The sequence below is a fragment of the Typopeltis vanoorti genome, chromosome 8 (assembly GCF_054136105.1).
Source record: "Typopeltis vanoorti isolate ZY-2024b chromosome 8, IOZ_Tvanoo_1.0, whole genome shotgun sequence".
NCBI lineage: Eukaryota > Metazoa > Arthropoda > Arachnida > Uropygi > Thelyphonidae > Typopeltis > Typopeltis vanoorti.
In genome coordinates, this window is record NC_143556.1 from 20,771,238 (window position 1) to 20,797,812 (window position 26,575).

Genomic DNA, 26,575 nt, shown 5'->3' on the forward strand with positions numbered 1-26,575 from the left:
GTGCAGCCACTGTAAGACATTTATACTTCCATACTCGAGCCTTTCTGGTCAAATATCATCTACTCCAGCTGCTGCCTTTCCACATTATAGTTTTGATGGCTTTTTGTACTTCAGGTATGGATATGTATTCCTGATTGCATGCGTGGTCAGTGTTTTTTACTATTGTGCTATCATTAATTGTTTTATTTAGAAATTTTTCAAAGTAATATTACTATTACTATTACTATTATTACGGGCAACTCCAGGGAGTCATTAGACTCATCGAGGGAGGCCCCAAATCATATTCATCACAACTATTCGACATTCATACAGTATCTATCATACCTCGCCTTAAACTCATTCACTGTCACAGCATCCACCACAGACTCAGGGAGCGCATTCCACTCATTCACTACTCTAAAAGTAAAGAACCCAGCTCTAACACCTTTACTAACCACACTTTTGCCCAGTTTCCATGGATGTCCCCTAGTCCTCCCACAACCAGCCCTGTTCTCAAAAATATCTTCTGAATTAATTTTATAGAAACCCTTCAGTAATTTGAATGTCTCAATCATATCTCCCCTCCTCTGCCTATCAACCAATTTTTGCAACCCACAAATCCTCAACCTGTTCTCATATGGTTCATTCCACAGACCTGCTATCATCTTGGTCACTCGCCTCTGGATCCTCTCCACCTCCTCCCTATCAAGAAGAAACCTAGGTGCCCAAATCTGAGCACAGTAGTCGAGATGGGGTCTTATCAAGGCTCGATACAGAGGAACAATAACCTGCTTGTCAACGTATTCTTCAGCAACCAAGTGATTTGATGAGCTGATTTGGCCACTTTTACAATGTGTCCCCTAAATTTCAATTCCTTATCCACCAACACTCCTAAATCTCGTGCCTCATCAATTTCCTGGAGCACGGTCCCACCAATGCAGTAAACTGTCGCCAATCTTTTCACCCCAAAATGCATAGCCTTACATTTTGCCACATTAAATTGACATCCATTCTCCTTAGCCCAGACCTCCAATCTATCCAAATCATCCTGCAAAATTTTGATGTCATCTGCATTCACTATTGCCCTACCCAACTTCACATCATCGCAAACAAATGAACTGTTCCTCTCAGATCCTTTCCTATATCATTTATGAACAAATTAAACAGCAGTGGTCCAAGAACAGATCCTTGTGGCACACCACTAGTCACAGGCCGTCTTGTGGACTCTACTCCTGAGTAAACCACTCTATGATATCTCTCCGTCAACCACCCTCCTATCCATCTCACCAACCCTATGTCCATTCCCATATGCTGCAATTTACTGATTAGAATTCCATGTGGTATCCTGTCAAAGGCCTTAGCAAGGTCCAGTAGAATCACTGTAAACCCATTACCTTTATCCAGTTCAGCCGCCACTGTGTTATAATACGTGAGCAAGTTACTGAGGCATGACCTACCCTTCACAAAACCATGCTGTCCCCAATACAGTATCCCATTTTCTTCTATCCAATCTTGTATTTTCCTCTTGACTATTTTCTCTAAGACCTTGATAATGATTACTGTTATGCTGATTGGCCGGTAATTTTCAACAGCAGCCTTGGAACCACCTTTGTGCAGTGGAACTATTTTCCCCTCTTTCCACTCCCTTGGGACTGACCCAGTCCTGAGGCTCAAATTAAACAAAATGGTCAAGGGCACTGACAATTCTTTGGCCGCTTCACGTACGACATGAGCTGGTATACCATCCAATCCCACAGATGTATTGACATTGAGGTTCTGTAATAGACTAGTTACCTCTACTTCATTCATCACAATTCCAGTATAAGCTGTTGGTTCTTCCATTCCTGCAAAGTCACCACCTGGATGATATACTCTTGCAAAGTGCTCGCTCAGTAATTCCACAATATCGACTGATTTGGTTACCTCCCTACCCTCAGCATTTTTTAAGATCATTCTACCATGAGCATTTTTCCTTTTACTTGCAACACATTGAAAAAACTGTTTGGGATTCTCTTTAGCCTGCGTGGCCAATTTCCTTTCGTAATCTGCTTTTGCTTTTCTTACCACCCTTGTTACCATCCTGATCTGAGCTTTATAATGGTCCTGTGCCTGATGGTCACCCTTCTCCTTAAATTCCCTCCACAATTGTTTCTTTTTTTGCAGCTCAAGCTTAATAGTGTTATTCATCCATTTAACCCCTACTTGATTTATTATTCGGACTCTTGGTATACAGTCAACCATTGCCTCCTGCAAACAGTTCTTAACCGCCTCCCATGCACTATCAACATCCAGCCCTTGCAGTTTTACATGCCATGACATTGAGCCAAGCACACACCTAAGCTTGTCATACTTACCAGCCTGGTAATTCCACATGTACCCTGTCTTAATCTGCATGACCTTATGGTCACTCTCACCAATTGGTGGCAACATGGTCAAGTTCGTTACAGCCACATTCTCAGTTGCAATTACTAGGTCCAGCAATGTTACCATAATTGAAATCACCCATAATAATTACCCTCCTTCCACTCATTTCTTCTATTTGCCTATGCATACTATCCCTACCATCCACTCCATCACCCGGTCTATAGCAGCACCCAATTGTATATTTTGTTCTGCTAGATTCTATCTCACACCAAACAGCCTCAAATGTGCTTTTTTCCCCATCCTGCAGTTCAACTTCTATACTCCTTGGCTGAAGCTCATCAGCTATCATCAATAACACTCCCCCCCCCCCCTTTTTATTCACCCTGTCACTCCTGAACACACTATACCCGTCGCATTCAATCCCACTAGCTTAATCATCTTCTGTCAGCCATGTTTCACTAATACCGACAACCTGTGGCCTGGAAGTGCCAACCATGGCCAAAAACTCTTCCTTCTTGTTCCTAATACTCCTGGCATTAGTGTACATGAATCGCAGAAGCCCATTTGTCCCATCCCTACTTTGATGCCTTATACTAACTATCCCATTCTGATTTGTTGTCCGTCGTACTCACTCGGGCATAATATACTCATTCATACACTTAACTGCCCCCTAAAATCTGCATATCTACTCCCTCCCCCTTAATAAATCTAGTTTCCCTGAGTCTGTACATCCACTTCCACATCATTCATCAACACTCTTTCAAGTCTCCGTACACCAACTCCATTCAAATGTAACCCATCCATCTTATATAAGTCCTTTCGCCCATCGAACTCATTCCACACATCCACAAATTCCACACCACTCTCCATGCATAACCCACGCATAAAGTCATTGGCAATTATGGCCCTCCTTCTAAACACTTCGCTGTCGTACCGCGGTAAGATACTCACCATCCTAACACTCTCACTCTTCTCTTTTGCTACCTCAAACAACTCCCTCACATCCTCTATCATTTCCATTTTGTCCTCTTTCAAATCATTAGTTCCTGTCACGATTATCATCTCTTTCACCCTCTGTTTTTGCAGTCAAATAGATTCGCTGACGTCCTTTATGTTCGCACCCGGCTGGTACGACTTCGTTAAACTCTCAATTATTATGCCTCTTAATAGCGAATCCCCATACAGCACTCGCTCCTTCATTTTATTGACGTTTACGAACATTCTATTATTTGCCGTCACAGACTTCTGCCGGTTATTTGTCGGTACGTTCAACACACATTTTTCCATACGCTCCAGTTGTCTTTTAGCTCTGTGTATCGCACCATTCAAATGGGCAATTTCGCTACCCGCATTTATCTCACCATTTTCATTATCGATCAAATCATCCATTCTTTCTGTGTTTCTACCGTCATTTACACTTTCAGCGACGCTCTCACACCTATCTGGCACTACCACACAATTCTCTAGCACACCGCCATTTTCTACATTCTGACTATCGTTAACGATATCACTCTCGACACACGAAACACGCTTGAAGTCCTCATTCTCTTTACACTTTCTACACATATTAACTCCACTATCACTTTCTAACCAGACTCCCACCGCTCTTCGCAAGGCATACATCTCACAGACAGCACATTGCATAAATTTGTTTACATCAAAACTCTTAAACAAACATGGCGACCTGGCCGCCATTTTTTTCTTTATCGGTGACATGTGTACGCTATCTTTTCTTAAAAATAATAATTAAAATAACAGGAAACATGCAAAAATTGCACAGACACACCAAGAAACAAAAAGCAAACAATACTACTTAAAATTCTAGTAAAATATCTAATGTTAACACAAAATACTACTAATTTTTTCAGGAGCTCTCGACAAGCCGACGATCTAATCAGTGCGACACCAAGCGACGTGTCAAGGATATATCAAGGATATCTTTTTCTCCAGTTTTCATGCCACCTTTATCATCTCTAATTCCTTTTACAGCACTCTTTCCTCCATTTCTGAGCTTCTTCAACAACCTGCAGTATATCTTGTCACCTTCTTGATATTTATTTTCTATGTTCTTACTGAATTCTTCCCATGACTTCTGTTTAGCTAATTTTACACAGGGTTCATTTTTCTTACACTTGTCTCTGTATTCTCTAAGAGCACAAGTTGACTTATTTGCCAGGAACTTTTGATATGCTTTCTTCTTTTCCTCCACTTCTTCTTGAACTTCCTGTGTCTGCCATGGAGTTCTGATTTTTCTATCCTTGCAGACAACCTCACCGCAAGCCTCTCTGGCTGAATCAATCAATGTTTTCTTCAAGGCTTGCCACTGAATCTTCAAGGTCTGGTTCCTGTTCTCAAGCTCTTTCATTTTTTCTTGAATAATGTTTGTGTATTTTAGTCTACAGTTCACGTAAGAGAGCTGCTCAACTTTTATTTACTTTAAAACTTTCTTACATGTTCTTCTTTTCAATATGAAATTCAATTTTATCCTGCTCAACACAACGTGTTCAACTGCAATTTCAAATCCTCTGAACACTCTAGTGTCCTGCACCAATGAGAAAACATCACTCAACAATAACATAGTCAATGAGACTTTTCTTATTCCTTGCCTCTTCTCTCCATGTGAATACGTGCATTTTGATGTTGGAACATTGTGCTAGTAATAACCAGTATATGTCCTGAACAAAAATCCAACAGGTATTTGCCATTATTATTAGCTTTGCTCTTTTCTCCAAATTTTTCCAAATATTTCTGTATATCTGACAATCACTTCCTACTTTTGCTATTTAGATCCCCAACAAGGACAAACTTTTCCTTTTTCATTGTGCTTTCTCTAGACCCTCAAAAAATTCCACCACTGCCTTCATAGAACCTTCTGTGGGATCATAGGCACAAATAGGTCTCATTGTCCATTTCCCCATTCTGATATTTGACCACATCACTCTACTTGAAATTGCCTGCCATTCAAGAAGATTAGCCTCATATTTAGTGTTGAATACTATGGCTATTCCTTCTTTTTCTTGGTTGTCATTGCCTGAATGTAACATTTTGTATTTATTGCTCAGAAAGATCTCAAAAGTTTTTGTCTTTTTTGTTTCAGTCACCCCTATTATGTCAATCCGGCACTTATCCAATTCCTCAGCTAGCTCCATTTCTTTACCATTCAGACTTCTTATGTTGACAGTACCAATCTTGAATTCTGGTGATGTTGAGTTGGGATGTGTTTCATGATTTTTTCCAGTAGCTTACTTTTTTGCTGTTTGCCCTAGTTCCTTGACAAAAACAACAGGGGCCTTGTTTAACCACGTGACACCCCAGCCATCATGAAATTCTGTCATGTTGTACCATCATATTATATTGTGGTTTAAGCCAATAAGAATACAATTTGGTCAGCTAAATCCCAAATTGCCAGCCCATCCTCGTTTGTTCAGTATCCAGGTAGATACCTAACAGGGTGCACCACAAGAAAGTGAGGATTGGACATTAGGTCAGAAGCCCTGGTAGGTTCTCCGCATTCCTTTAAAAGCTATGTGGAGGTCTCCTCTTGGTTGTTTAACAAATTTAACAAGTTTGACAAAAGTTGTATATATATACACTGTATGTTCAACATGTGTTAAAACATAAACTCCATAATCAGAGAAAAGATAGTTTATCCAATTCTCAAAGTGACAGTGATACTGTGACCTCATATACTGTTGAGCATTGAATTCAAAACTACATGTGCAGTTAAGAAAGGAATGAAAGCTAGATTTTTCTCTTATGGAACTGTGAGCGAGTTTGAGACTATGAATAACAGTTGGTATGTACCCCTTCAATGATTCCTTGACTCTCTGGAGTCTCAGATGATGATGATAATAATAATATTTACAAAGGTGCAAACTAAAAATCTAGTTCCATATCACTGATATTAAAAAAGCATATATTTACCCACCAGTACAATTAATAAGACAGTCAGTATGTATAATGCCAGAAGGTGTTTCAACTGCCTTCACATTTTTCACTCCAAAATCATTTGTCTGTACTTTGATTCCCGTAACTGGACACTTCAAAATTACCTAGAAACAATATGTATATTTGTATATCAATATCAACTGTATGTGAAGATCAGTTTGTATATGAATATCAATTAATGCTATGTATTTAAATACATATCCCTAGGCTATAGTTCCATAAACCTTTTGATTGGGCAATACTTTTAGAGGACTCAAGATTAATTATATGCCAATTCTCTTTCTCAAGGGTGAATAAAAGAAAAATTAAATTTCGAAGTCCAGTGTACTGTGTAATATATTCAGCTTTAAATATATAACTGATTAGTTTTGCCATTTTGTATGTGACAACTTTATTATGTTCTGGGATTCTTCAATTTTCATATTTCTATTTATGCCTGAAGACATAAATTTCTGCTTCCTGGGAGCAAAAATTAAAGATATAACAAATGTAATAGAGAAAGAGAAAAGAAACGTAAAGGAGATGGTAGTGCTTGTTGGAACTAATGATTTAAGTACTGATAAATATAGTTATAAGAGAGGATATGAAGGGATTATAGAAAGAAACAAGAAAAAAAGTAAGTGAAAAATGTTAGATTATTACCAGATACAGCAGCAATGAATTAAGGAAGACCATGATAGTAAATGATTCACTACAAAGGCAGTGTAATGGATGTGATTTTTTGGATGGATGTGTGGAGTGAGTTTGATGGTAGAAAAGACCTATATAAGAGGGATGGCCTGCACTTGAATGGATTTGGAATCAGGAGCCTAAAGAAGTTCTTTACTAAATCAAGACCTAATGCAGAGAGTCAGGGAAACTAGATCATCATGGAGAAATAGTGAGAATGTGTGTGGGGAGGGTAATTCAACTACAGTGTGTAAACAAGATAACAATGATATGCATGTTACTGAGCACAGATATGAATCTAGTGAACCTGAGATGGAAATTTATGCTTTGGGTTCAGACTTTTTGATGTGTTTATGGACAGAAAAGAGAAAGTTGCCCAACCAGCCAAGAAAATTGTAGATGTAAGTATACAAAAAAGCCAGAAGGTAACTTATTATGTCTATATACAAATACCTGGCACATCAGAAACAAAGGGATAGCATTCGATGCTGTGATGTATATGTTTCAGCCTAAAATTACTGGCAGTGAAACCTGGTTATCAGAGTCAAATGTAATAATTGGAATTCAGTGTAAAGGGTATAGTATTTTTAGGAAGGATAGAAGAGGAGGGAGGGGGGTACTACTAATGATATCAGATGATCTGTGTCCAGTTAGTGTAGAAATATACGAAAGCACTAATAGTAACAATGTCCCATGTAGTGGTAAGTTTGAGGCAATCTGGTGTAAAGTCTAGGCTAACAGGATGAAATATATGGTGGGGTGTTGCTACAAATCTAGTAGTTCAGCTGCTTAGGATGATGAAATGCATCACCAAATTGCCTGATAAAGGTCAAATTCCAGATGATTGGAGATATGACAAAATATAACAAAATAAAAAGGAAATAAAACTGAATGTGACAATTACAGAGGAATTTCCCTACTGAGCATTCCTAATAAGATTTATGTGCAAGCATATTTAAGATAAGGCTTCTCCAAGTTTCACTTGGAGAAGAACAAGCTGGGGTTGAAGCCAAACAGAAGTCATCAATTAAGACAACTTTAAGACAAATAACAAATCATGTAAAATCATATGAATATTGAGGTTGTCAACTATGTCATCAGCAAAATGGAGGAAAATGTCAAAATTATTATTATTATTATTATTTAGGCCTCCAAGGAGTCAAAAGAATCATTGCAGGAGGTCCTTCCTAGAAAACACAAAGTCTATCAAGACTCTTCGTGGGAGGTCCCTCCAAGGAAACACAAAGTCTATCACACCACTCCTTAAACTCATTGCCCATTCTTGCTCTCACCACTCTATCAGGTAATGCATTCCACAGTTCAACCACCCTCCATGCAAAGAAACTACTTCTCACCCTCTTGCTCACAGTTTCCTTTCATAACTTCCAGGGATGGCCCCTTGTCATCACTCCTTCCCGCTGTTCAACCAAGCAAAAGAACTCCCCAGTGTCAACCCTGTAACCACCTCTCAACAGTTTAAAAGTCTCAATCATATCACCTCTCCTTCTATCCACCAAACTCTGCAGTCCACATTCCCTCAGCCGATCCTCATAACTAACATTGTACAGTCCTGGTGATGACGCATGGTGATGAAGCATGGACCACTGACTATAAACAAGAGATACTGATGGATATCACGGTGACATTTAACAGCCACCATGAAAACCAAAATGCAGCCTCAATAATGTCCATTTATATCTGCAATAGATGATACTTCAGAATATGTTACCTTGAATTTGTGTTCCTAAGTAATCATTTTAAAGATGTTTTCTTTCCAATCTCAACACCAAATGAAAGTATACTTTCATTTGGTGTTGAGTATTCTGCAACTTCTCAACAATTCTTGAGAAGCTGCAGAACTAGAGGCAAAACTGTAATTACTCTTTGATTGCCACAGAAAAACTTCTCTTTTAAATCATCTAAAGAAAAGATTGGCTGATGAGAATAAGGAGGAGGAGGAAGTTAGTATTATGAAGAAAGAGTCAAAGGATAATTGTATATCATTGCATGTGGACTACATCATTAGAAGTGTGATGACTGATAAAGTGCACAAACATGCTTTCATGATGGAATAATGAAACAAATAACTGATGCATTGCAGAAAAGGAAAGAGTGAATATCAAAATTAGTAGCAGTAGTTGTGGGCACAAATTACTTAGCTGGGGAAAAAAAGAATGCTGATAGAAATTTGAGGAAGTTGTTGCAGCAGGTAAAGAATAATAGTGTTGTTGGAAAAGTTGTTAGCATGTTGCCCAGATATGACAATAGTGAATTGAGAAGGAGAGCAGAGATAATGAATAGTAAGATGTCTGAGTTTCAGTTTGTAAATCATAAGAGGTTCAGTTTGTAAATCTATGGAGTGAATTTGAAGGAAAATTGGAATGGTTTAAAGTTGATGAATTGAATTTGAATGGGAATGGGTTTGGTACTGGGCAATTAGAAAGGCTATTGTTTCCTGAGAATGCACAGAATCAAAAAGTTAATGTAGTAAATGATCAGAGTCCACTTGTAAAGCAGGTTAGCACAGCTCAATGGATTGTACAACAAGAGGAAGATGGAAATGAGGGTGAACATGTGGTTGCAGCAGCACAAGGTGATGGAATGCATAAAGGTGAAGATGTGACGAGCATGAATGACGAGCATGAGTCAGGATCAGGGAAAGGGAAGTGGTCAGAGTGAGTAGAAGTGTGGTATAATAGCTAGAATAGAGAATGTTGGTGCTGATGGAATGGCCGCAAATACACAGGAATTGTTATATTTGTAAACAAATTTAAGGAGTGTTCGAAACAAGAGAGCTGATCTTATTGCATTGATTGAGTCAGTATGCCCAAAGATAATTGAAATAAGTGAAACTTAGTTGTTTGAGGAGGATGTGATGTCAGGAATAGAAATGGAAGGATATATAATTTTCCAGAAGGAGAGGAATGTGAAAAGAGGAGGGGAGTGCTGTTAATGATTGCAGAGGAATTGTGTCCACAAAGTATGGAACTTGATAGTAAATGCACAGATTTTGAATCTGTGTGGTGTGAAGTTGAAATTAACAGCCTAGTATATCTGATAGGATGATGGTATAGGCCAGGGAATATAGAGCATACTAACTGAAATATTTAGGAAAATTGATTGGGCATGTAAAAAGAAGATGATCCAGATAGGTGACTTTAATTACAGGAATATAGAATGGAAGGAGATAGTATATGGGAACAAGGAGAGTGAGTTTGTGGAACTTCTAAGAGATAAATATCATAAGCAGCATGTGCGAAGCAACTAGAGGCTTTAATCTTTTGGATTTGATCTTTTGTCTTTAATCTTTTGGGCTCCTGCAATTTAACTTAATTGTAAATAAGTTAAATTGCAGTTAATAAGTTAATTTAACTTATTTGGACTGACTGGAGATCTTCGGTTTTTTGCTGATAATGCAAAGCTGCAGAGAAGTATGAGTAGCAATACTGATGTTAATTCCCTTCAGGAAGATTTGAATAGACTTTTGACTTGGACAAAGGAGTGGAGTTGTAGTTTTAATATTAAGAAATATAAGGCTGTGTACTATACTGACAGTGCCATATTGCAGGACGTGGATGAGATTCGAGATCTGGGAGTGATGGTTGACAGTAAACTGAAGTTTAAAGGGCATATTGCAAATAGTGCTGCTATGACAAGAAGTACTCTAACATGTAGGGATAAGAAAGTGGTTGTGCCACTGTATAAAGCGCTAGTCAGACCACTCGTGGTCTACTGTGTTCAGATCTGGTCACATGGTTTTCAGTGTGATGCGGTAACATTAGGGAGGGTCCAGAGATGAGTGACAAAGACAACATCAGGACTTCTGAATGCTGGCTATGGAGAGAGGTCGAAGAGAAGTAGATTGCAAAGGCTTGTGGATAGGAGGAAAAGAGGTGATATGATAGAGACATTTAAGTTAATGAGAGGATTTTATCGAATTAATCCAGAGAGGATTATAAAAAGAATAGAAGATGTGAGGGAAAGAACCAGAGGCCATCCCTGAAAGTTATGTAAGAGTAGTGAAGAGGGGGGGGGTGAGAAGTAGATTTTTTATATGGAGAATTGTCAGAGAATGGAACGCATTACCAGAATATGTTGTTAATGAAAGGAATGTTAAGGATTTTAATATTTGGTCTGGCAACTCCATATGGATGGTGCAATATATAATAGTAATAATATATAATATATATTATATAATTATATAATATATTATAAATATATAATAGTAATAATATATTTATGAGGGGATCTGAAAAGTTCTGATAAACACCTAGAACAAAAATGACTGGTTTATGCAACAAGGGAAAGATTTTATCCTCAGAGGATTGCAAATGATGCAGCACATTGTAACAAGTGTATAACACTTCATGGGGAATATGTAGAATAATGTGCAAGTTACATGGTTATACATCAATTCCTTCATGGTGATTATCACAACTTCTCAGCACACCCTCACATATCTGTTGTGAGCAAGTGCCTGTACATAATGCACTGAAATCTAATATGTCTAATGGATATGAAGGCAACAAGATCAGCAACACTGAAGTCCTTGTTCTTCAGATATCACAACCAGTGACAAATCATTAATCAGCAATCAAACTGATCGCCATATGAAATGCTGTAGCCACAGACCATCAGAGAAACTAAGAAAAAAGTTTTACATTTGAGTTTTGTTGCTAGTGGATGCATGAACTTCTGACTGTCCTCAACCAGCCATTTTTCTGTCCCTTGTGCATCCCTTCTGTCAAGCAATTTTCAAACCTCATAAAGCACACTGACAGAACAGTAACTTTTCAAGTATTATTTCTGAGAAGATTCCCATGTTACTCCTCTAAGTAAATATATTTATTTATGGCTATTTAGCCTATTTCTGTTTTAGGAGTGCCCCTTTTATAATGTCATTGGCTTTTACTTAAATTTTAGGGCATTACTGATGTTTTATATAGAGAGATATATGAAGAATACATAGGAGGAATAATTCGGACATACTTTTGTAGGATGTAGCTGGCTGTCTTCTTCTTCTTATATTATTATTATTACCCCAAGACCTCATGGAGTCAAAAACTCATCTGGGAGGTCCTTTTATCACACACGCAAAGCTCATCATACATGTCTTAAACACACTCAAACTCTCTGCAGACACCACACTCTCAGGCAAGACATTCCAATCATTTACAACTCTGCACGAAGAAAACCTGCCTCTCACTCCTCTTTATATAGTTTCCAGGGATGACCTCTGGTTCTCCCCTGATATTATTCAGTGGCATCCTGGCATATGGCGATATACATTCATCTGCTGTTAAAGGAAGGAAGTATGATTGAAAGGAATGGGGGATTGGAAATTTGTGTGGGGGTAGAGATGCGAAAGAATTATTGGTGAGGCAAGAGGTATGTGAACTTTTTGAAAAACCCAGGTTTTTTTATTCTTAAATGTGGGCAGAGAATACTTTGGGAGGGGGGGGGTGAAAAATAGAAATTTTTGGGGAAGGGGGAAGGATATGATGGGATAAGATCAAGAGTGGGAGTAACTTTTCAGTCTTGAGTAGACTTTCTTGCAAAATTGATTCAATGGAAAGAAAGATCAAAGGGCTGCATCAACAAGTTTGCTGACACCAGCAAGTTGAACCTAAAAAAAAATCATCAGGTGCTGATATTTCAAATCTTCTGCACTTGTGTAAAGATGAAATGAATTTCCTATGTGCTTGTATAAAGATGGAATGAACTTCTCGTGCATGATTAAAGTGAACTACAACACGCTAGCAAGCAGATCTGAATTTATAACTTCTGTAAACAGTAAATTCAAAAGCACTCCCTCTCTATCATGTGTACAAGCCTGTCCAGATCTTACCTTTGCCCAGCAGGAAAATGCTCATTAATTACATCAGCTAGAGGAAAAATGTTGAAATAGTGATGAAGCATAGATCACTGACTATAAATAAGGAATGCTAATATGAAAATCAAGTCCTACATTTAATAGCTACTGTGTTAACCAAAACTTAAACAATCTTTCCTATCTCTTCATACTCTTCCATAACAGCTGCAGCTCTGTGGCATGGGACATTGTCATCTTGATAGTAACATGGATCATTCCATAAATCTCCACAATGTATAGAGAACCTGATTATCCAGAATATCAAGGTATTGAGCTGCCTTCATGGAACCATGGACAATGACTAGTGGTCCCACTCCAAATCAGCTGAATGCATACCACACCATTACTTCACTACCACCAAACTTTACTGTGGGTACAGCACAATGTGGTAACAAGTATTCGCTAGGCTGCCTAAACGCCCACACCCTGCCATCAGACAGGAAACAGGTTAACCTTGATTCATTACTTCAGAGTACTGTTTTCCACTGGTCAATTGTCCAGTTCACATGCTTTTTGCACCAGGCTAGATGAGCTGCCTTGTTCATTGTTGTAATATTTGGCTTGTGTGCCACTGCTCTTCTGTGGAAAACCCAGTAAATGGAGTACTTTTTGTACATTATTAGTGCTTGCCATGGCATTACTGGTGATCTGGAACTCATCACAGATGGTCTGTGCCGATTGTACCCAGTTTTTGCATGCCAACTGTTTTAACACCCTCCTGTCCCTGTCAGTCATTTTTGGCAGCTGCCCTGAGTGTTTTCCTGCACTCTTCTTCTTCTGCAGCTTCTCCCACTTAAGTGGGGTCACTGTTTGTAATGAGTCTCTTCCACACCTTCCTGTCTTGGGCTGTCACCACATCCAAGTTCTTCATCTTCAAGTCCTCTTCTACCAGCTCCCTCCATCTCTTCTTTGGCCGCCCACGCTTCCGCCTTCCTTGCACATCCATCTGCATGACCCTTCTTCCCACATATTCGTCCTCCCTCCTCATCACATGACCAAACCATCTCAACCTTGCCTCCTGTATTTTCGCTCCTAAGTTCGTAACTTTCACTGTTCCCCTGACATAGTCATTTCTCAGACGATCCTTTCTGGTCATACCGCACATCCACCTAAGCATTCTCATCTCTGCTACTTCCATCCTGCTGATATTATTTTTCCTCAGGGCCACAGTTTCTATAGCATATGTCATAGCTGGCCTCACTACTGTCCTATAAATTTTGCCTTTCAGATTGATCGGCACCCTCTTATCGCATAACACTCCAGCCATCTCCCTCCAGTTCCTCCAACCCGCTTGTATCCTGCATCCCACTGCCTTCTCAGCTCCTCCTTCTTCTTCCACTGCTGAACCTAAGTATCTAAAGTCTCTCACCTTCCTGATGACATTTCCTTCCAACTCCAGATCTGTCTCCTGGCCACCGCCCACTGCGCAACACATATACTCTGTCTTACTTCTGCTCAGTCTCATACCTCTCTCTTCCAGTACTTTTCTCCATCTTTCCAGTTTAGTTCCCACTTCTTCTCTTGAATCTACACACAACAAGATGTCATCTGCATACAACATTGTCCAAGGCGCATCTTCTCTCACCTCCTCTGTTACCACCTCCATCACAATATTAAACAGAAACGGACTTAATGCTGACCTTTGATGCAAGCCAACTGTTACTTGAAAACTTTCTGTCTGTCCCAAACAGGTCTGAACACTTGTCTTCACATTTCTGTACATTTCCCGCACCAACCTGACATATTTCTCCAGCACCTTCTTCTCCCTCAGACACCTCCAGACTTCTTGCCTTGGCACTCTATCGTATGCTTTCTCCAGATCAATAAATACCAGATGTAGCTCCCTTTGTTTCTCTCGATATTTTTCCATCATCTGCCGTAACCCAAAGATAGCATCTGCTGTTGATCTACCAGGCATGAAACCAAACTGTTCCTTTGCAATCTCCACCTCCTTCCTCAATCTACCATCAAGAACTCTTTCTAGGATCTTCATTGTGTGGGACATCAACTTTATTCCTCTGTAATTTTTACAGTCTTGTGCATCCCCTTTACTCTTGTAGATGGGGACAAGAGTACTCTCCCTCCATTCTCAGGTATATTTTCCTGTTGACAAACTTTCATGAACAGGTCCCAAAGCAGGTCAATTCCCTCTTCCCCCAGTTCCTCCACTGGAATTCTGTCGGGGCCCACCGATTTTCCATTCTTCATCCTCTTTATGGCCTCCATCACTTCCACTCTAGTGTTTTCCTGCACTAGTGATGCTAAAACATCTCCATTTGTTGATCACATCACCAACCAGAAATAATACGTTGGTTTTGGATGCTCCAGTTGAGCAGCAATGGCATGTATGGACATGTCACCAATGTGACAGCCACAATGACACCTCTCTCAAAGTCACTGAGTTCGCATCGTGTCACCATATCACCTGTGTTCAACTGCTATGATGAAATACTACTTCCTACTGTACACTGCTTTTTATGTTATTAACAAACCTGGAATGTTCCATAACTTCAAATAACAGAGATGTTTGGACAATTATTGGTAGATAGTCAAATACATGGAAAGGACATGTTATTTATTTTTAACGGTATAGATGACAACACAGAAAGATAAGAAAATAAGCTATATTATTTGCCGATATTTTCTGTGCCGATATTATATCCAGCATCTTCAGAGCACAAAAACAGTTTGTCACAATACATGAAACAACAATTCGGTATAACAGTGGGACTAGTTATTTAAAAAAAAATTGTAATGGACAACACAAGGAGCTAAAGTCCTAATTAGGTGCCATCTATGTTGGAAAAGGAGAGAAAACAAATATTAATTAGATCTTAAAATGACTCTCAGATTTTTGGTAAATTTATAGTCATACTTGTTGAGGTTTGGGGTATGTTTTAAAGCTTCTGTTGATTCCAAAAACAATTTCTCTAACTTATAATGACTTCTATGTAGCACTTTTGTTTTTTTTCCAATTGATCCTGTATGAAGGGATATTCAAGGTATGGTCTGCTAGATCCAGAAAATTTGTTTTCTCTCAAAACAAATTTTCTGGATCTAACAAACCTTGTGTTTTCCATTACAATTTTTTTTTCCAACTAGTCCCACTATACCAAAGTGGTGATGTTTTATGTACTGTGACAAACTGTTTTTGTGCTCTAAAGATGCTGAATACAATACCAGTGAAATATCAGCAAATAAGTTAATAAATATTATTTTATTTTCTTTCTGTGTTGTCATCTATACCATTAAAAATAAATAACATTGGTAGATAGTGTATGTCTGTTCTGATATACCATATTAAAAGAGCATCCAACTTAGAATCTCCTGAGGTTCACCTCTGTTATGTACCTATCCTTTATATTGTTTGCATATTCTTTAACTATATTACCTTTATATCTTTATCTAATCTTGTTAGTTATGTATACCCTACTCACTCATACAAATTTCCCTTTCTTTAAACAAGCTAAATTTAGGCCGCTCTTAAGTTTAGTCACGTGTAATTTAATTTATGATTAGGGCTTTATCCAAGTATGGGATGCCGCCATTAAACATATCCTCTGAGACAGTTCACCTGGTAAAAATTGACAAATTTATATTTTAACTGTGCCAGCCAATACTGAGGATAGACGAGACTCTTATCCAAGGTGGCTCTCTCAGAGTGATACACAGTAATAAACTTCCAACAATAAATAAACTAATTCCAGTTCCCTTTATCTTTGCATGCAGTCGTGGCTCTAAATATCAAATTATACTCGTGGGTCCCTCCCGCTAGGTTCGATGGTAATTTTATGAATGGCTATTTGAATTCATATAACAAGCTGGACTCAGGCAAATGCTATGAAACATATTTATTAAATCAAAAATTATACATGAAAAATTATAAATGCATGGTTAACTATATTGAGTTGCTAGCAAGATCTCAATTTCAACATTAACATTACAGTATATGAACAAATTACTTGGACCACTTCTATGTGTAATTTAACAAACTTCTAGATTATGTAGCCTATCCTTTATCACTCACGTGGTCACTTGTTATATTTCTCAACATATCACAATCATCTCTTATACAAATCCCTTCTAGGAAAACATTTCTCAAACAGGGACAGGTCAATGCTAAAATAGGGATAGTTCCTAAAGTTCTTTACAATAAGTCCATTAGTCCATTACACAAATATCCTAAAGATTTCGCACATAAATTTTCGACTGGAAAACAGAATATGACAATCTACATTACCGTTCCTAGAATGACTTTCAGTTCTTTCTTCAGCCTTGTCTGGACATCAAGGCTCCTTTAAGGTCTACAATTCTCTGGGTCACACATGCTAGCTGCACGGCCAGATTCTCCGAATTGGAAAGGCTATGTGCCACTCAGGACTTTCACTAGTATCGCAGGCACACATCTGGATTACCGTTGGACGATACAGCATAGCTATCCTGGTCTGAGGAAATAGCTAGCCCTAACTCACATGCTACGGCAGACGACTCATAACTTCCACGACCAGCCTAGAATCTTCTCCGCAGGCAGAGACCGAGAGCCAACGTCCATGAGGTCAGGAAACAGAAACAAAAAGCCTAGTGTGGGGGTATTGGCATTTATATTGCACGCTTCAATCTCGGAGATTCACGCACTTCGCCACGTTGTTTACCGCGCTCCGCACACTTCCACGTGTGCGTGCCGTGTTTTCTTAGAAAGCATTCTAGCTTCCTATTCGTATAACTTCACTTTCCCTCCGGCCATACGTTATTCTGAACGGCTAAAATGTGACCCTTGGACCCTGGCTTATACACTTTGCTTTCTTATAATACATGAACAAATTTCTTTAAATAAATTAATACCCTAAATAAATTTCTCTATTAGACTTCGAGCAAAACAGGTTAAGTCTCGCATATTTTTCATATTAAATATTTCTTCACTTCTATCTTAGTGTTATTTATACATATATACACGTCGTTCATATATTACCCAGAGGCAAACATATGTGCTTATTTTCCTGTTTGCCAGGAAACCCATGTTGAACTGTGAAAGAATTGGAATTTCTAAGATGCATAATCTATCACAATTCAACACCTCCTTTGGATGAGAATCTCTCTTCTCCATTATATCAAAATCATTTTCTGTCTTTTAATGCCATCAACAATTCTGAACTTTTTGATTTCCTTTCTGTAAATGCTAATTTTCTTTTGCCTAACTTTTCTAACAACTAAGTCACCTTCCTCTGGGATTTTAATGTTCACAACACCAACTGGCTTTCCTTCTCCAACTGCATGATCAGGCAGGCAGGTGGAGATACTGAGACATTATCACCGGTGATCTTATACAAATTGTTCGTATGCCTACGTTAAAGATACCAAACAATTTTATAAACTTGGTTTTAATCCTTTTTCCTAAGTAAGCAAACAGACAAGTAAGTCAAGTTTGCACCTGAACTATGTTCAGGTCTGAGGCAATTCATGGTAAAGGTGGAGTAAGCTCTGATCACTTTCCTTAGTATCTCCCCTAATGCAAAGCACATTCCCCTTGCAGAGATGTATGATGCCATGCATTAAAGGAAGGGGCCACTTGACTTACTTGTCTGTTTGCTTACTTGGGAAAAAGGATTAAAACCATCATCATCATCAAATTCCTGCCATGTACCCTCAAGGGGTGTACAGGATATGGATAGTACTACATGAAAAAAAATTACATCATTACTAACTTCCTATCCACAATTTTCCTCCAAATCAGTCTGTTACTTGTCAAGACTCCAACATTATCAGATCTTATATTTCTATCGTCTAAGGCACTTTAAACCAAGTTTATAAAATTGCCTGGTATCTTTAATGTATAGTATACCCAAGGTAAAAAACTTTCTACATGTTCATATCCCTACTTGAATACAGATAACCCAAACACTCCTTGATAGTGACTTTTCTAAGTAGACTGTAGATGTTGTTTGTACTTTAGGTAATTCAGACTATAACCTAGTGCTACACACAAGCACACACACACACACACACACATTGTGTCTCATTCTCTTGGTTGCAATATTGTTTCCATAGGTAAATAGGTCCTGATATTGGCACTCATTTATTAACCGAGTGCTTTCGAGGTAACAAAGGAGTTGAATGTTGATGGTTCTCTCCATTATGTGTCTAGCATAATGGAGAGACATTATGACAGTAGTTTGATGGTAAGGATGTGTCCCCCGCCCTTCTTCCATACTACAGGATAGGTACTGTTAGAATGTGAAAACATAAAAAAGTGCAAAGTAAATGAGAGTCATTTCTGAAATGGATCTTTAGGACAATTGGACCAGGAGATTTTTTTGGTCTAATTTTTATAAAATTCTGTTTCTTTTTGATGGAAGGTCAAAAGGAGCACTATGTTTGGAATGGTTTGGGAGGGGGGGGGGGACATGATGCTATATAACCATCTGAGTATAACAGTGATGGAAGCTGTGTTGGACAGAAGTTATGGCTGATGGCATTAGCAATTGACTAGAAGGAATGACTGCCATTTGGGCAGCATGCAAGTTTCCTGGTTTTAATCCTTTCTCTAATTCAAATTCCCTTTTGGATGACTTGATAATTTTCTTGCAGCTATTCAGCACTTTAGTATGAACAGTAAGAGAAGATGGAGTTCTGGAGGAGAGTCAGTGTCTGTTGATTCTTCACTTGTACAGCCTTGGTGCATGTTCTGGAGAATCAGGGCTTGGTCAGTGGCTGGGAATCTAGAGTGGAACAGAGAATAAATACTTCCATACCAATGAGGATTATTACAGTGACCTGTTCCAAACATTTGTAAACTGAACATGTCACTGTAATAATCTTATTGGTATGGAAGCATTTCAGCATTAGGCCTGAGATGAAAATTGGAGATATGCAACTCAGCTCTTTACTTTATGCAGATGATGTTATACTCCTAAATAAATCCAGCTCATCTGCAGGCATTTCCAACTAAACTGAATAACTACTATAACAAATTTGGTGCACAAATCAGTAATAAAAAGAAATAAAAGACTATGAAAATAAGCAGTAACATTGAACACATCAATGTATAAGCCTAAAATTTTAGTTATTTAGGCACAATTTTTAGTGAAAATGGCAAATATGGAAATAGACAACAGAATTACCAAAGCTGGTATGGCAGGAAGGGAAGTCAACTGAATAAATTTATATGGAATAAGAGACTTGTGCACTATTAGCTCTCTTTATCTAATTGAATATTAGTTATCTAATTGAATACTAATCAAGTATTCAATTAGATAACTGAATACTTGAAATAACAGAAGTAAAAAATGAATGAACGTACCTTTGCACCAGTTTTACATGCTGCCCTGGTAAGTGCAGTACAAAATCCAGCAGGATCTACAGTACCATCTCCTGGGCTGTATAATGTTCCATAGAGATCTGACACATTCATTAATGGATAAAGCTTTTTTGTTTCTTCAGGAGATAACACAAATGATTCAATGCCAAAAGCCTTTCCTACCTAAAATTAAGTGTTTTATTATTATTTATTCATTTTTATGTATTTTCATTATTATAAATGTTTGTAACATTTTCATAAAATATACACATAATTCCTATAAATATAAATTCAACAGAAAATTATTTTGGATAATATCAAGAAAAATTCAGCATCACCAATCTAAATTGTATTTAAATACATTTACATTTTATTAAAACAACTTCATCATATGATGTTAATGAAGTTTTAATGAATATATACAAAAAAAAAATATTGGTAAAGAAAATTCAATCGATTATACAGAATAAAGACATAATACCAAATAATGGTATAATGTATGAGTATATGCAAAACATGCAATTCATGCCCCAGACAAATAAGTAATCAACATTGAAACTAAACACCAATAAGAAACTATAATGGTCTGTACACCATTATAGTTTCAAATAGAAATAATCATTATTCTCAGTCAACTCATTCCAAGTGTTTCTTATTTAAACTTGGATCTATGAACGGTTTTTGCTTGCTTGCAAAATCTTTTATGATAAACCAACAGTAATGGCTTATAGCAATATTAATGAAAGACTATTCTCAGTTACTGACTTCTTTTGTTCAGGGAATTTGATATAAATTTTTTCTTGAAGTCTAGTGGCTGGACTCTTTTTTGAGCATGTTCAAAACAAGGGAATATCATATACCAGTGATATATAGCACACGATGGATCCTACAAGAATTAACTGTCACCACTTAGACCAACATTATTACTTTTATCAATTTATTCATTTCATCTATGACAATGTTGTAATAATAATAAAAAAAGTTAGTCTTGTTGGTATACATATATATTTAATATCAATTCCACACATGAGAGGTGGCAGAGCTTAAAGTACATTTGTGCCATATGTAGGATGTAAGTGAGGGTTGGAAACAAAGAAACATATTGATATTTTTGATGAAGATCTGGAAGTTGCAGTTGCCAGGAAGCACTTCATGAGAAGGCTGATGCAAAGAACAGAGCCAGATTGAATAAAAGAAGAAGAGAACAAGGTTTAGTGAGTTTGCAAATGAGACTGTAAAAGGAGTGGGCAGCAGCTGCTCCTTGAGTTTCAACAGGTCTGGTAGAAAGTGAATGAACAATGAAAGCCAGTCCATTGTAACAGTGTGTGGAAGTACCTGTAGAAAACAGGTACTTCCACACACTGTGTTGAGACGGATGGTTGTGTTTTCAGAGAGCTCCTGAAAGCTAAGTACAATTTTGAGTAAAAATTAGAATATAGGTTAAAATCATAACGTAATATTGCCTAATCTTGGTAGCTTGTTGTGTCTGTGGGATTTTGGTGTGAATTACATTATTTAATTTAGTATATAAGGTTACGTTTCATAGATTTGAATATGGCGCCAATACGACGTAACATAATGGCATCCAAAAATACAACGGCATTGTTCAAAAACTATAATGTGAGAGAGTTTGTCCAATGTGATGTGCGTGGGATTTATGCATTCCCGAATGAGGCTGGAATTTGGATTGAAAGTGATAGTGGTGGGAGAATGTGCAGAAAGTGTAAGCAAAGTGAGGAGTTGAAGTATGTCAGGTAGTGAGATAGTTATGGTTGAAGAAAGCCAGAATTGCCAGAATGTGAGTGAAAATAGTGGCTTGATAGAGAATTGCGATGTACAAGATGGCAATGAGAGCGGTGATCTCAGAAAGAGTGAAAGCAACCATACTGAGAGAGAAAATGGTTTAAATGATAAAAATAATGAGGAATTATTTGTAGGAAGTGAGATCGCTAGGTTGCACGCAGTGATACAAAATGCGCAGCAGCAATTAGAGCACCTGCAAAACTCTTTCCAGAGTGATTTGGCTAACGTAAAAAAACAGTGCAAGAATGAGAGAGTTTCTGAAATGAAGGAAAGAGTGTTGTATGGTGACTCGTTATTAAGAGGGGTGATAGATGGCAGTGTAACTAAATCGTACTTACCGGGTGTGAAATTTAAGGATGTAAGTGAGAGTATTAGAGTGAAAAACAGAGGGAGAAAGAATTAATAATTGTGGCGGGTACGAATGAATTGAAAGGTGATAAATTTTTTATGAGAGAGGACTTGAAAGTATTGTTAAAGGTAGCGAAAGAAAAGAGTGACAGAGTTAGAATGGTTAGTCTGTTGCCGCGGTATGACAGAGAGGAGTTTAGGAAGAGGGCCATAATCGCAAATGACATTATGCGTAGGTTATGCAGACGGTGTGGTGTGGAATTCGTGGACGTGTGGAATGAGTTTGAAGGGCGAAAGGACTTATACAAGATGGATGGCCTGCATTTGAATGGACTTGGTGTGCGGAGACTGGAAAGAGTGTTGCTGAATGAAGTGAAAATGGATGTGCAAAACCAGGGAAACTAGAACTACAAAGGAGGGGAGGAATGGATATGCAGACATCAGTGAGACAGATCAGTGTAAGAATGTATATAATGTACCCGAGCCAGCACTAAGGACAAAAAATGGGAATGGGTCATTTAGAATAACGCATCAATATAGGGATGGGACTAAGGGATCACTGCATTTCATGTATACTAATGCCAGGAGTATTAGGAACAAGAAGGAAGAATTTTTGGCCTTGATTCGCTCTTCCTGGCCACAGGTTATTGGCATTAGTGAAACATGGCTGACGGAAGAAGATATAGTTAGTGGGATAGAATGTGTAGGTTATAGTGTGTTTAGGAGGGACAGAGAGAATAAAATGGGGGGAGGAGTATTATTGATGATAGCTGATGAACCACAGCCAAGGAGAATTGAAGTCGTATCGCAGGATAGTCAAAGGAGCTCATTTGAGGCTATTTGGTGTGAGATTGAGACTGGCAGAATAAAATATACAGTTGGGTGCTGCTATAGACCAGGTGATGGAATAGACGGTGGAGATAGTATGCATAGGGAAATTGATGAAATGAGTGGAAGGAGGGTAATTATTATGGGAGATTTCAACTATGGTAACATTGATTGGAAGGAGGAGAGGACACATGTGAGGAAGGAAAAGGATTTTATTCAATTATTAAGGGATAACTATCTGAGACAGCATGTAATTGAAAATACTAGGGGTGTGAAAGTGCTTGACCTGGTAATAGCATCTGAGAATTTGACTGTAATGAATATGACCATGTTGCCACCTATTGGTGAGAGTGATCATAAGGTCTTGACCTGGGAAGTGGCTAAAGGTGTGGAATTTTCGATTAAGACAGGGTATATGTGGAATTACCATGCTGACAAGTATGACAAGCTTAGGAGATTGCTTGGATCAGTGCCATGGCATGTGCAACTGCAAGGGCTGGACGTCGATAGAGCATGGGAAGTGGTCAAGGAGCATTTACAGGAGGTAATGGCTGATTGTATACCTAGGGTCCGAATAGTAAAACAAGTAGGGGTTAAATGGATGAATAACACCATTAAGCTTGAGCTGCAAAAAAAGAAACAACTGTGGAGGGAATTTAAAGAAAGGGGTGACCTGCAGGCACACGAACGGTATAAAGTGCAGGCCAGAAAGGTAACGAGTGTGGTAAAAAAAGCAAAAGCGGATTATGAAAGGAAACTAGCTTTGCAAGCAAAAGAGAATCCCAAACAGTTCTTTCAATATGCTGCAAGCAAGAAAAAAACTGTACACGGCAAAATGATTTTAAGGAATGACGATGGTAAGGAGGTCATGGAATCAGTCGATATAGTGGAGTTACTGAGCGCGCACTTTGCAAAAGCATATCATCCAGGTGGTGACATTGAAAAAATGAAGGAACCATTAGTTTATATGGGAATAGTGATGAATGAAGTGGAGGTGACTAGTCTATTACAGAACCTTAATGTGAACACATCTGTGGGATTGGATGGTATACCGGCACGGGTCTTGCGTGAAGCGGCTAAAGAATTATCAGTGCCCTTGACCATGTTGTTTAATCTGAGTCTCAGGTCTGGTTTAGTCCCGAAGGTGTGGAAAGAGGGGAAAATAGTTTCACTGCATAAAGGAGGATCCAAGACTATGGTTGCAAATTACCGACTGATCAGCATATCAGGAGTCATTGTCAAGGTCTTAGAGAAAGTAGTCAAGGGAAAAATACAGGAATGGATTGATGAAAACGAGATACTGTACAGGGGACAGCATGGCTTTGTGAAGGGTAGATCATGCTTCAGTAACTTGCTCAATTTTTATAACAAGGTGACGGCTGAACTGGATAAGGGAAATGGGTTTACAGTGATACTGCTGGACCTGGCAAAGGCGTTTGACAGGATACCACATGGAATACTAATCCGTAAACTACAACATATGGGAATGGATATAGGATTGGTGAGATGGATAAGTGGTTGGTTGATGGAGAGATATCAAAGAGTAGTTTATACAGGAGTAGAGTCCAAAAAGACAGCCTGTGACTAGTGGTGTGCCGCAGGGTTCTGTTCTTGGACCACTGCTGTTTAATCTGTTCATTAACAATATAGGGAAGGATCTAAGTGGAACAATTCATTTGTTCGCTGATGATGCAAAGTTGGGTAGGGCAATAGTGAATGCAGAAGATGTCAAAGTCTTGAAGGATGACTTAGATAGATTGGAGTTCTGGGCTAAGGAGAATGGATGTCAATTTAATGTGACAAAATGTAAGGTTATGCATTTTGGGGTGAAAAGATTAGCAGCAGTATACCACATTGGTGGAACTGTACTCCAAGAGATTGATGAGGCCAGGGACTTGGGAGTGTTAGTGGATAGGGAGATGAAGTTTAGGGGGCACATTGCAAAAGTAGCTAAATCAGCTCATGAACTCACTTCGTTGTTGAAAAATACCTTGACAAGTGGAGACAAGCAAGTTATTGTACCTCTGTACCGAGCCTTGATAAGACCTCATCTCGACTACTGTGCCCAGATTTGGTCACCTCGGTTCCTTCTTGATGGGGAGGAGGTGGAGAGGATCCAAAGGCGAGTGACTAAGATGATAACAGGTCTATGGAATGAACCATATGAGAACAGGTTGAAGAATTGTGGGTTGCAGAAACTAGTTGATAGGCGGAGGAGGGGAGATATGATTGAGACATTCAAATTGCTAAAGGGATTCTATAGGATTAATTCAGAGGATATTTTTGAGATCAGGACTGGTGGTGGGAGAACTAGGGGACACCTATGGAAGCTGGGCAAAAGTGTGGTTAGCAGGGGTATTAGAGCTGGGTTCTTTACTTTTAGATTGGTAAATAAGTGGAATAAGCTGCCAGAGTCTGTTGTGGGTGCTATGACGGTGAACGAATTCAATTGGTGGGCGGTAGATAACGTTGATGGAGATGATTCGTAGTAGAGGTTCGGTGTAGTGGTTGAGACAGTTGTAGGTGTCCTCCCGCGATGAGTCTTCGGACTCCTTGGAGGTGTCAGAATAATAATAAAAAAAAAGACAAGGTATGATACTGTGAGAATGTAATCGCATAGTTGTGTGGACATGATGTTTAGGGCCTCCCTCGATGAGTCTAAGGACTCCTGGAGTCGCCCGAAATAATAATAATAATAATAAAAGATATAGAGCTGAAACAGAGAGTATTCAAAATAGTAGATTAAATGGGTCAGTGAAAGGAGGATAATCTATCAGTCAAATTATCCTCTTCAGAAGAGTATCATGAAATTTTGGCCTTTGGCATACTACCCCAAACATGTGAACAGTATTCTAAGGATCAACAGATTTGGGATTTGTACAGTTAGTAGCTGGAGCTGAAACAAAGAGTCTGCAAAATAGCTGATTAAATGGGTCAGTGAAAGGAGGATAATCTATCAGTCAAATTATCCTCTTCAGAAGAATATCATGAATTTTTAGCCTTTGGCACACTATCCCAAACATGTGAACAGCATTCTAAGGATCAACAGATTTGGGATTTGTACAGTTAGTAGCTGGATGAAAAAATGTAGAATCTGGAGCAGAAAAAGAATGCCTAATTTTAGAAGTTGAGGAGACTATTAATGTGATGTATGCAAGGAAAAGGCTAGAGATAAATGTTAGTTCAAGAAGAGAAAGATCTGCTCTCTTCCTGTTAGGTGATTTGGGAATTACTGAACGTACGGGAAGTGAAATGAGATTCTTTCTGTGAAAAAGAAGGCAAGACTGCATTTTTTTTTTTTGAAGTGAGTTATTCTCTTCCCATTGAAAACAGCAATTAGTGTTTCCTGCTGATTGTGAAAGATTTTGAATCTTGCAACCCTGTGCACTGCAGGGTTTGTCGAATGAGTAGAAATCATGGAGTGTACTTACATCTAAAAACTGTGGATAGGATTATTGAATGGGAGAAAG

General features: G+C 38.5%; 1 protein-coding gene across 1 annotated transcript in view; it reads right to left on the minus strand.

Annotated features, from left to right (window-relative positions):
- The window catches only part of LOC150103805 (sarcosine dehydrogenase, mitochondrial-like), a 383,814-nt gene that overhangs the window by 281,760 nt on the left and 75,479 nt on the right, over positions 1 to 26,575 (minus strand). Inside the window, exons 6-7 of the mRNA XM_090397147.1 lie at positions 20,130 to 20,309; positions 6,272 to 6,395 (exon numbers count right to left, since the gene is read on the minus strand). Coding sequence (XP_090253273.1) covers positions 6,272 to 6,395; positions 20,130 to 20,309 — 304 coding nt within the window. The remainder of the gene's footprint in view (positions 1 to 6,271; positions 6,396 to 20,129; positions 20,310 to 26,575) is intronic.